At 41.0% G+C, this 12,304-nt stretch overlaps 1 protein-coding gene and 1 long non-coding RNA gene across 2 annotated transcripts; one reads left to right on the top strand and one right to left on the bottom strand.

Moving 5' to 3' along the window:
• The first annotated feature begins 116 nt into the window (after nt 1–116).
• LOC132704346 (uncharacterized) lies at nt 117–1,433 on the top strand. Its single transcript, XR_009619274.1, has 3 exons — nt 117–255; nt 309–840; nt 1,297–1,433. It is a non-coding gene; the product is annotated as an uncharacterized LOC132704346 (long non-coding RNA).
• Nucleotides 1,434–1,443: 10 nt separating this feature from the next.
• LOC132704344 (uncharacterized) lies at nt 1,444–9,812 on the bottom strand. Its single transcript, XM_060674286.1, has 8 exons — nt 9,148–9,812; nt 8,566–8,637; nt 6,535–7,220; nt 5,990–6,132; nt 5,604–5,763; nt 4,938–5,542; nt 3,073–4,112; nt 1,444–2,142 (listed from the first exon to the last, which is right to left on the bottom strand). The coding sequence occupies exons 1-8, from the start codon at nt 9,494–9,496 to the stop codon at nt 1,820–1,822; spliced, it is 3,378 nt and encodes a 1,125-aa protein (XP_060530269.1). The 5' UTR covers nt 9,497–9,812; the 3' UTR covers nt 1,444–1,819.
• Between the last annotated feature and the right edge of the window lie 2,492 nt (nt 9,813–12,304).

Raw genomic sequence — 12,304 nt, 5'->3', positions numbered from 1 at the left:
AACGTCTCGAGACCGCGGCGCTTGCTTTAAAGTCACGACTTTTTCGCGCGGTGGGGAATGCGACAGAGATGGAGACCGCGCGGTCAACATTTGTTATTGTTTTGAGGGGTCGGACTGGGCGAAACTTCGCGCACGGGCATGACAGGGTTGAGACGAGCGGCTTCGGTGTTGTCTGTTGTACGATTCTTTCGCTAGCGTAAATACGTAAACGCGTAGTTGGTTGCCTACATTTTTTCCATCCTGATCTCTGCCGTTGTGATAAGTTAATTGGTATGTTACGAATGTGAATGTGAAAATACCTTTTTTAGACGGTGCGGGTAGGTTTAATTTGCCCCCTGTTCGCCGCTAACCTTTGGTCAGTCGACTGCGCCCGCAAGTGAATTTATAATCGCTTTGAAACGTAACTGAATCAAAAGTTTGTTATTTTGGGTCGAAGCGATAACTAGAGGTAGGTCAGGGGAAGTCGAGGGAAACGTTGCACAGGGCGGACGTTTTTTCCAGCCCGATTCCAAAAAGTTAGAAATCGGTAAAAAAATTGTGTCGTTTGAAATAATTTTGTTCAGTACATCTTTTACTTGAATTGTTAGAGGTGTAGTGCCTAGTTTTGTGTGGATGTCTATGGATTTGTATGCGTTCAGTTTGCGAATTTCTTGTATTCACGCTGGTATCTAGGCCAGATAGGATCAGATGTGACGTATGGAGCCATTAGATGAATCGGTCGTTTTTTTGATGATGATGGAACTTTTCAGAACCTTTATTTATGAAAGCATCCTTCTTGTTGTAAGCTGACCGAATGACCTTATCTAGTTGTGGCCATTAGAAGTAATTAACAAACCAAAGGTAGGTCAAGGTGTTCTTTATCTTAAATCTTGAAGTTTTTGGTAACTTTTGATATTGGGACTTACCATTTTTTCTAATGTTCCCAACAATGTTGCGAGCGAAGTGTGCATACAAAAATCAATGGTCCTAGAAAAAGTAATAGTATTCAACGCGTTGATAAACTTCTTCAGCTATTCATTTAAGTATTCGCTGGGGTCGGGCCAAATGCCACATTTCCCAAATTTCGAATAAAATTATTTCATTTCTATTTATAAGTTAAAGCCCGTACCTACGTCATTTTTGTTATTTATCCAAGGGCTCTGTTTGGATTAAACTCAAAGGATCAATTTATACAGACAAACCGATTACTTTTGTTAGAGTTAACTACTGTGCTGCTTTAAATCGTTACAATCAAGTATCTATGTTTAGAAAAGCGTTTTGTGGAATCTGTGATAACCGATTTTTCATCAATTTAAGATACATGTGGCAATGTTGGACAGGCCTAAGTTTATCTGTAGTGTTATAACTCATGGAAAATATGGATCTTGAGTGCTTTTTTTTTAAACACGAAAAACTGAATGATCAGCAAAGGAAAGTATGTTAGAGGAGGGAAGCGAGAAGCCAAATAAAACGAGCCTTGTAAAACGTGTTTTATTCTTGATCTATTTGGGGGGAGGTGAGAACTATATATATAAATATCTTGAAAAAGACCAGGTAGATATTATAACTAAAATATCTAATAAAAAAGTAAACTGTACAGTTAAAAAAACAAAAAGCACGTGCGTGTGCGCGTGTTAGGGTCTGCGGCGGCGCCGACCCTTCCGGGGGAGGAGAGCACCGGAATCCGAGCGGACCAAAAACCGAAATATATTTAGACTTAAGCGCTACAAAAATGGGACTGTTCACTAAAAAAAAAAAAAAAAATTAAATATACATCTCTTTCTCTCTCGTCATCTGCCCCAAAACTCTCGCGGTAGCCTTCTCACCCCGCCCCCTTATTTTACACCGAATCTGTGAGCGTTTGCCTCCAGGTGGCGTGGAAGGGTATCTTCAGTATCTTGACACGCGTCGTCGGTAAACTGTTCAGCAGCAATTTCTGCAGATTGGGCAGAGGCAAGATTTCGACCTGCGGCGGGTTGCACGCGGTCTCGATGACGTCCGTATGGGTCAGGTCGGGTACCGGCTTGAGGACCGGTATGCTATCCCCGTTTCCGGTAGGTCTCTTGTCTTTTTTGTCCTTGGGCTCTTCGCACTGGTCGACGAACAGTTCCGTAACCCGCAACAGTTCAAGCGTCACGCCCCACACGAAGTGGCACAGGCTACCTGGAAACCGTTTTAGCATTGACAAGAAAGCATTACCGCGACCTACAAATCTGAAGCGTAAGCGATTTGTAACAAAACTTGACGTAGGCGTGAACAACTCACGGCACTAACGGCAACCAAACGGCACTAAACAGTTCCAAAAATACAAAATAAAAAATGTAGATTTGAACTGCTTTATGATGTTGAATTTTGAGTGAAAAATTTCATAAATAATGTAATCAAGGGCATCGTTTTAATTTTAACGTGATGCAAATATCTTGATAGGCTGAGACAAGATTGCCAGTGCTGGACATCGCTGAGGTTTTTTTACTGATACACCAAACAGAATATTTTTATATATCCCAAAGCACAAGTAAATTAGAAATTTAACTGCATATTAACCAATAAACCAATAACCGATTACACCAGCTTTTAATCTCGTGCGGACTTTTTTTACGAAAAAAATTAGTTTTTCAAAGTTAAGAGCTGTTTTTGGATATTGATGTTACAAAGACTGATAGCAAAAATTCCGCACTACTGTGAAGTTCGCAATGAACTTGGCGGTTTGAAATGTCATTTTATGTCTACGTAAACAAATTGAGGACGTGTTTCATGCGGTGTACTTTTCTTTTCTTGTTTTGTGTATTTGCACTTAGTATTATCTAATGTAGGTTTCCCTATTTAGGCAACACTCCTCACTCGTCCCTTGCCTAAATGCCTATGTTTGCATCGCAACAATAGTAAATTTATGAATGATTTTTGTCTTTTAGTTGGGCGTGTGTGAAAAATTTTGTCTACCGTTTTGAAGAAACGGACGCCATCTGCGAACTCTAAAAGCGAGCCCGACAAAAATTGGTAACAGTAAGATATCCAAAATTCTGGAGCCGTCTGAGCAATGCTTATCTCCGCATTTTTCTTAACGCTACATTTGATCTACTATTAATTACTCACCTCGCAATCGCAGTACGCCCGCAAGCACCATATTATTTGTGGTCGCGCTTTGCGAAATATACGTCGGGATAATCATCAGCTTCTTTATGTTGTGGCACCCACCGAGGGCTTTATCGAAGCCGGTCTTCACATCAAAATTGACCAACTCGAGTTGCTCGAGCTTCTTCATCTTGCGCACCGCGTCGAAAATTTCGAACGTGTGACAATTACCCTGGCCCTTTTCTAGACGGAGCTTTTCAAGATGCTCGAGCTTGCTAATCACATCCTGACCAAAATTCTTTGGGAAATCAGTACACTCGCCCAGGTCCAACGACTCGAGCTCCGTCAGTTCGGCGATGACGTTCACGTCTAGCTTGTGCAGGTCGACAACCGACGTCAGCGACAAGATCTTTAGCGTTTTTAGCTCCTTAAGGGCGTCGATGGAGTTTACGCTCAGTCCCGTTGTCGACTTGAGCCTCAATTCCCTGATCCTGGTCAAGTTTTTGAGCGATGTGAAATCCATCGACTCGCACTTGATCGTGACCGCGTTGATGACCTCCAGGTCCGGATTCGTGACCGGTAGGCGTTCCACGACGCCCGCTGGACATCGGCACAGCTCGATCTTGCGCAGCGTGTCGACACGCTCAATAGCGTCCGAAAATTCGGTCCACACATCGTCACCCGCGCTGGGCAGCAACATTTTTCGCAAGTCCAGGTGCACGGTACCGTGTTTCTTAAGGGTGTTGGCCAGACCTTCGAAACTGTGCACCTGTGAATTTTTCATGCGCACGGTGCGCCACAAGACAGGGTGGCTCGCTATGTCGCGCCACATAGTGCACACGCATCCCGCACGCAGCAAGTCCTGGACCTTCAGGTACTGGAATACATATAGCAGTGTGTTGTATCCAAATGACAGGTTCTGCAGGTAGTTTTCCATGAACTTTGCCTCGTTTTTGTCGTCGGTAGTGGAGGACCCACCGCCGGTGATGCTTCTCAGTTTGAAGTTACGTTTAGTGGTTTTCGCGAGCGACGGCGAGCAAGAAGAAGCGTTCATCGACGTTCTGCAACAAGCGAGACGTGAATAAAAGCCCCCGGTCTCGTGTAGGACGCGACGCGCGCCTAGAACGTCGAAATCTAGTTAACGCGGTAAGGGTGGCGCATTTGACCTATTCGTTCTTACTGGTTGCGTTCGCGAGCAATATAACGCGGAATGCCAACAGTTAGTGTTAATGATTAACGTAGAAGACTAGTCGCGCGGGGTGCATTTGAACTACTCCAAAATTTACTAAAACTAACTTTTTGATTTGAGATTTGAACTATGCGTCTGTCCCAACAGTAATTATCAACATTGGATGCGCAATGTCATCAATCCAAACCCACCTTTAAAATGCACACAAAAAATATCACTACCCACCGCCATAAGAGATCGTACTACCTCTAATTTTCCAGAATTAAGTGAATAATTAATTGAGAATTTTCTATCAATTTATCTCGACCGCAATTATTCAGATTCACCTGGCACGCACATGGGATACCGCAAAACGCCAATGAAATACGACCACCACCGCAAGGTACATTTGAACTACTCCGCAATTAAAGGAAGGTGTCGGCCTTCGAATTACCGTCATGGTGCGACGTAAATAGAAAATTTCAAAAGGCGCGTTAGAACTACCCATCCTCCGCGACCCGAAGTACGGATAACGGATTGAAAAGCGCCAAGCTACATTCGAACTACCCTGTCGCGGAAAAAAAATGTATTGGAAGAGATTACGCAAGAGAGCAACTCGAGGGAGGAGGACAGGGAGGAGGTGTAAGGTTCCTGCAAAAACGTAAATGAAAAATTAAGATACCCGCGCGCACAAAAAAATAAATAAATATACACTCACTCTATATTCGGAGGAGGGGCGTCAGATTTAGCCGCGTCCATCGCCTCCTCGCTCTGGGAGCTCTCGGGTTTCGACGGCGACGTCGGCTCCACTTTGACGTCCAACGAAAACTGCTCGGCGTCGGCCGCGTCCGGCAGCTCAGGGGCGGCGGCCGCAGGTCTCTCCCCTTCCGCTGTTCGCGCCGCCATATTCGACGACACCGACATGTAGTTGTGTTTTGGTATGACAAGAAACTTGCGGCCCCCCATAAACTCGAGATACTGAGGCCTCGGTGCCTCCGCGGGCTCCGCCCCGTTTACGATTTTCACGTTTTGCGGTAACCACGTTGTCACCGACCCGACGAGGGACGACTTCGCGACGGCCGCCTCCGACGCCACCGGGAGTGGATCCGCAGGTCGGGGCGTCAGTTTCGGCATTTCGGGCAGCAACGGCTCGGCCGTCGCCGCCGCGACGTCGTCCGCCCGTGGAATCCGCTGCAATTTCGGCATCGGTCCCGGACGGGGCGGCGCTCCCGTCGGTTTTAATGAGTTTATCGGGGTGAGAGGCGGCGGCGCCACTATGGTCGTCGACTGGTTCGGTTTCTGGCCTTGCTCGATGTGACAATTCTGCCGGAGAGAGAGGGGTGGACATTCGACCTACTCGACGGAAGAATGCGCGCGCGCATACCTTGCAGACGTAGGGAAGTGACAGATGAGGCGTGAGTCCCACACACTCGTGGTGGTACAGGCAGAGGCAGAGGCGGCACTGCAGGGTCGGCACGAGGCCCTGCACCCCTTCGCACCTGATGGAACACGGCTGACAGGGTTTGCTGCTGCTGCTGTTGTTGCTGCGGGGGATGGGGGAGCGCGGACGGGGCGGGAGGGGGCGGCGGAAAAACAGAACACATTAACCATGGTTGCGTAATCTTCCGTCCAATACGTTTACGATTTTTAAGTTACAGGGAGGGACCGCGAACGAATTATATATAAGTCAACCGGGTAAGGGGTGGTGGGGTGGAGCGACACGAGACAAAATTTGACCGCCGCGAGAAACCTGCAATTGGGGGAACTTACTTGGATTTGACGGCGGTGCTGCTAACGACGGCTTTCGTAGGAGTCGCGTCGGCGTCCGCAGAATCGTCCAACGCCGGCGCGGCGGGCGAGGCTTTCGCCTTTTTCGATAACGGCGTTTTGCCCCTCTTGGGTGACAGTTTAATCTAAAATATACCCGCGGCGTCAGGTTAGAAATCACGTCAACACGGGGGGGGGGGGGGTGATCCCTAGTCTGTTTATTAAAAATTTCACTCTTCTACAAAAATAAAATCCCATCTTTTTGGTAATGCTGTAAATATTTCAACATTTTAAACTTAAAAAGAAAAACGTTACTAAAGAAAAATTTTAATAAACAAATAATTGTCCAAAGAACGGAAAAACTGAGATCATAAGAACTTAAAGCAAAACTAACCACCGATGGCGTAAACTTTGAACAAAAATAAAATAGAATAAAAACATTTAAAATTCATCTTAGCGCAAACTTTGTCATGTCATTCGGGGTAAAACGGCCGAAGCCTAGCTACTAAGCTTGCTTTTTTTAAACTTTTGTGTCTTCCACCACTTACCTTCTTCGCAGGCCTAGCAGCTTTGGGCAGTGGGTCCACCTTCCTTTTGGCCGCGACACCACCTTCCACTACCTTGGGGGCGGGCTCAGCCTTGGCCAGAATCGACTTTTTCGCCTTCTTAAAAAGCTCCGTCCTCTTAGGCGGTACGGGCGAGTCTCTCCCCGACTCGGACTTGATTTTCGCATTGCGGATCATTTCCTTTTCAGGATCCTCCACGCCCAACGGTTCTTTGCAGAATGAAAAATTCTCAACGGTCAAATTGCGATTGTTTAAGTGATCCGCCAGTTCCCGAAAGGAGCGAACCTTTTTTCCGGTCGGTGTGTAATAATAAATATCTCCCAGCGGTTTCAAACTGGTACTGGTCGAACGCCACACCAGTTCCCGTTTCCAACCGTACTTGAAGGGTTTCAGGTATTTTGGATCCTGTAAGTTTATAGTCGGTGTCGACGACTGGCGTTGCTGCTGCCTTTTCGACGATTGCAAGGACGGGCTGCCAATTGGCGAATCCGTTGGTTCTTCTTTGATGAGGATGTCTTCCATGTCGAGGTCGAGACTTTTAACCGAAGACCCCAACGATTTTCTAACGCTTGACATCGCGATGTCGCTGTACCTTTTGTTGGGAATGCGAGCCCGTTTCCCCTTACCCATCGTGTCGGTTTCCGACACCGTTTTCGGCGTTTGGTCGGCTATAGATATTAAATTGTTATTTTTGTTTTTCAATTTGTCTAAGTCATAAAAATTTAGACTGTGGCGATAAAATAATATACGGGGCTCCTTTAGCAAGTGACTAAACTTAATGGGAGCAATTGTCCCAAAGTCTCCAAAAATTAGGCCCACAATATTTTCATTCGCATTCATAAAAATCCAGATCATTTTATTTAAAAATATGAAAATTGGACTACAAATTTTGTAAATCTGACCAATCACATTCACACAAATGAAGTACACTTCTGGTACCTTACGGTCACCCAAAATTTTTGAACCAAAGTCAAGGTAAAAAAATTTCCCATTTTCTCTCATTCACCCAAACCTAAATTAGCCGCCAATGCGTAAAAATTGCAGTAATTTGATTGAATTATTTAGTAGCTTTTGAAAACACATATTTTCAAAAAACCATCAGTTCAGCTTTGTAACCCTGTACAGGTGAACATCGTTTTTGCACTGGTTCGATTTAATCCGCTTTGTGCTCGCATGGGATTCCTCTGTTCATGTATGACCAACTCAAATCAAGAATTATAAGAGCCAATGAAGGTTTCCGATCTCTTTCAATCAGAAAATCCTGAATATAAAAATGAAAAAAAAAAAAAAACAAAGATGGGAACATTGATGACTGATCTAACTCATATTATTTCTTCTATAGAAAAGTCAACAGATGAGCTCTGTTAGATAGATGGTAATTTCAACTGAAGCACAAATGTTGAAAGAAACGCCCAGCTGACAGCTCAATTAAAGCAAATGAAATTGGAAGTGAATTAGTATTTCTAATAGATATTATTATGTATTTTCTATAACAAATTTAGACTGCAATTATTAAATATATGATTTATTTTGAATATATGTAGGATATATATTATATAAATATACTAGGTTGTTCTTAGTATTTTGACACCAAACCTAATCTTATATTATTCATTATATTTGTGTTCATTTTATGCCATTTTGTTTTTAATGTAATGTAAAACGATGTAACCTGTATTTTAAAAATGAACAAATTGTTTACATAAACTCATCTCTATTTTAAGATGGTGGTGGTTAAAATATTGAGGTCTAATTTCAAAATATTAGTAAAAACATTTTTTCCTAAAATAAAAAAAAATACCAAAGAATAAGAAGCTAAGATCATTTTTCAATTTGACAGTACAGGATTTGAGGGAATCAGTCCCTGATTAACATAAATAGCAAAATCTAAACAAAGTAGCCAAAGGAGTATTGCCATTCATTTTGGAATAAAATGATTTTTTAATATAAGCCCTTAACGTTTGGCCAACAACTTTACAGTATAAAATTAAATAAATGTGGATGATTCCTAACCTGCAAAACCAGCAAAATCATCACCGGACTCATCGTTCGTACAATTACCCAGATCTGGATCGTCAGTGGATTCTGTAAATGTTTAAACATTGGTCAGATTAAATTTATTACCATCAAATACATTATCAATGAGACACCGCAATGAAAAATTTGGCGGGTGACATAATCAATGGCACTTTTTTTTTGTGTATCATCATATAGGAAAATAGGTGAATAAATGCAATTTAAAACAAAATACACAATCTTTTACAACTTTGAGGTTATGAAAAAACCAGAATTTTTTTTTCATGAAGCCACGCCAATACCATGCAAACAGCATATAGGAAAATAGGTGAATGAATGCAATTTAAAACAAAATACAGAATCTTTTACAACTTTGAGGTTATGAAAAAAACCAGAATTTTTTTTTCATGAAGCCACGCTAATACCATGCAAACAGCAAGAAATATATAGATATCTAGTAGTAATATCAGATATATAGTAGACTCATAATCATTTATAGGCAATGAATGCATTAATATGTAACTTTATGTAAGTTACTGTGACATCCCTATCTACAAAAAGACAACATTCCTTACAAACCTTTACTGTCGTTAGCGCTATCATTTAAATTTTCGCTGCTCTGGTGCTCTTTGCGGTTCTCTACGTGCTCAGAACTATGCGTTTGGTTGCCAGTTTCATTCTTTGAGCGAACCTCGGAATCTGTCGCTTTTCGTTTAACTCCTCGCGTTTTGTTCTCTACATGATTTACCTGTTCGATACCCTTATTATTTTCCACCGGTTCGTCGATTTCTTTGGTTTCAGCAGACGCCAAGCCATTGTTGGTACTCCCTGGTTTGGCCTTCTCATAATGTTCACTTTCCTTTCCCACGTCGTCCGTTTCTACGTTTTTATTCGGTTTGCTTTCGCTAGTGGAGTTCTTGCTTTCCATGTTGAAAGCAACACTAAATTACACAACTCGAAAAAATCGTAGCACTACATTTGAACTGATGCACGCTTGCCTTTATGCAAGCAATGTTCTACGTTGATGCGTCATTTGCCACACGATTTCGCGTATTCGCACACGGTCGCTGTAAATCTGCCTGCTAAACGATTAGTTTTTCGGCAGTTCGTCGAGAACACAGAATTGATTGCAATATCGGTAGTTCTTTTTGTTAAAAACCAAATGACGGAGTTTGATCGGCAACCAAAATCAGCAGTCAAGCTAGATGGCGCCAACGTCTGCGTGAACATGGCGCGCAAACCGAACGCGTAACATCGGACCAGAGAAAAAATTGATAAACCAAAGAATATAAAATTGTAAAAAATATGAACTACTTCATGAGGCCAAGTTGTATTTTAATTTTTACAAGGTATATTTTCCGAAATAGATCGCTCTCTAGTACCGAAATTCGCCATGGAAGATCACGATTTTAAAGTCCAATAAAAGCTTTTCCGGCCTGTTATACGCCTGCGAGTATATCATCTGTCAACCTAACCTACCAATTATGTTTAACTAAGCGTAAATCATTTTGGTGGCTCAGAGAATGATCAAGTTCTTAGATTAGAGGAGTTAGAAAAGTGGATCAATGAGTTAAGATGTTGAAGGAAAACAATATCATAGGGAGGTGCAACCCTTGTCAAAAAATTTAAAAATTACGTAAAGAACCTGTTTTTGTCACAAGTCACAAGAGGAGACTGCCTACATCAGCATCTTACCTTTGCGTAGGTTGTGAGCTCGCCAGAAGTTGGTCTAAGTCAGCCACTTGTCTCAGGAAATTCTTCCTATAAGTACCAGTCTAAATTGGCATCTTGCTTTATTACAGAGTCTGTGAATTTGTAACAAACTGTATATTTTTTTTATTAGGATGTGAGCAGTTTTTTCATAAAATTCTTCCTTTAACTAAGATAGTCTAAATTGTCATCCAACATTATTGTACATTTGTCACAAGTCGGCCTAATTTGGCCACTGTTCTCATAAAATCCTTTCAATAGCAGCACAGGCTGTATATTTGTCACAAGTTAGTCTGAATGAGCCAATTGTCTCATGGAATTCTTCCTACAGGTAAGATAGTCTAAACTGGCATCTTACTTTATTACACAGGCTTTAAATTTGTTACAAATTCTTCCTATAAGTAAGACTGTAAATTTGTAACAAGTTGATCAACTACTTATCTCATGGAATTCGGCTTGTGGGTAAGATGTGGGTAACGTTTAGCCAACAACTTTACAGTATCAAACTAAATAAACATCGTTTATACAATTACCCGGATCTGGATCGTCAGCGGATTCTGTAAATGTTTAAACATTGGTCAAATTAAATCTATTACTATCAAATACATTATCAGACACCGCAATGAAAAATTTGGCGGGTGACATAATCAATGGCACTTTTTTTGTGTATCATCATATAGGAAAATAGGTGAATAAATGCAATTTAAAACAAAATATAGAATCTTTTACAACTTGGAGGTTATAAAAAACTAGAATTTTTTTTTTCATGAAGTCACGCCAATATATATAGTAGTAATATAAGATATATAGTAAACATAGGCAATGAATACATTAATATGTAACTTTACCAGAACTTTAAATCAGAATCTTACTTTATTACACAGGCGGTGAATTTGCCACAAGCAGTTCTAAATAGGCTATCTCGGGGAAAATATTTATATTTGGTCTAAATTGGCAACTAGTTTCATGAAATTCTTTCTATAAGTTAGTTTAGCCTAAGTCAGTATCTTATTATATTACAAAGACTGTAAATTTGTCACAAATTGGTCTAAATTGACCACTTAGTTTCGTGAAATGCTTCCTATAGTCTAAATCGATATCTTACTTCATTACACATACTGTCCATTATTTAAATGTTTCACAATGTTTAGGGTAATATTTTGAGACTGATTCCAATTTTGTATCAATCAGTAGGAAACTGAAAGAGAGCTTACGTCAAGAAATATTTAATAAAATCTCAAGAATTGGACCCTCTATTGCTATTAAATAAGAAATGGGCAAAATTTTATCAGTCTGCTGATCCTCAGCAGGTTTATAGTATTAGTGGAGCTTGTACTTTGCAGCTTAGCTAACATGATAAATCGTCTAGTTAATTGAACATATCTGGAAACGCTTTAAGTTTCATTTTAGGTTCCAGTGAACATAACATTCTACTTGTGATATCGAATGTGATTTTGTCACAAAATCCATTTTGAAAAGCATTACTCGTATTTCTTATCTTTTAAAAATTGGAAATAAGCCATAAACTGTAACCATCTAACAAAGTTCTTGAAGTGAACTTCGATTTTAATTTTTACAAGTTATCTGGTCCGTACTAGATCACCTCCGGCCATTTCTTCAATTTTTCCGCCCGTTGGACACAAAAATTTGACTTTAAATGAAATGAAAATGGTTGAGTAGTTCGACAGATTACATACAGGTAGGCCAGTAACACGGCGGAAAAGGTGGACTTCAAAATCGTGATTCTACGTATCTAGTGATATAGTTTGGAAAAGATAAGTTGTAAATATTTAAATCGAACTTAACTTCAAGAAGTTCGTTTGACTTTTTTATTTTATCGATAAACCGTCCATAATATTAATACACTAAAACCTATGTTAGTGACCAATCTCACGTAAATTAACGGCCGTTTTTGCATTCTCCAACCTGAATTTATGTTTTCCTTTTAAGTTCTAGGACAATTGGAGGTGTTCATTTAGCTCGACTAAATATTTTGTTTATTATATACTAAAAATTGGTGGAATGA

Source organism: Cylas formicarius, unplaced genomic scaffold (genome assembly GCF_029955315.1).
Source record: "Cylas formicarius isolate icCylForm1 unplaced genomic scaffold, icCylForm1.1 PGA_scaffold_7__23_contigs__length_41026272, whole genome shotgun sequence".
Taxonomy (NCBI): domain Eukaryota; kingdom Metazoa; phylum Arthropoda; class Insecta; order Coleoptera; family Brentidae; genus Cylas; species Cylas formicarius.
This window is presented reverse-complemented; position numbering and strand designations above follow the sequence as displayed.

Bases quoted from the DNA above. Each gene is read 5' to 3' on its own strand.
- LOC132704344 (XM_060674286.1), bottom strand. From the start codon at position 9,496: ATGGAAAGCAAGAACTCCACTAGCGAAAGCAAACCGAATAAAAACGTA. The intron at 6,133-6,534 runs GTAAGTGGTGGA...GGTATATTTTAG, and splicing joins CTGCTAGGCCTGCGAAGAAG to ATTAAACTGTCACCCAAGAG. The intron at 2,143-3,072 runs GTGAGTAATTAA...AACGGTTTCCAG, and splicing joins GGGCGTACTGCGATTGCGAG to GTAGCCTGTGCCACTTCGTG.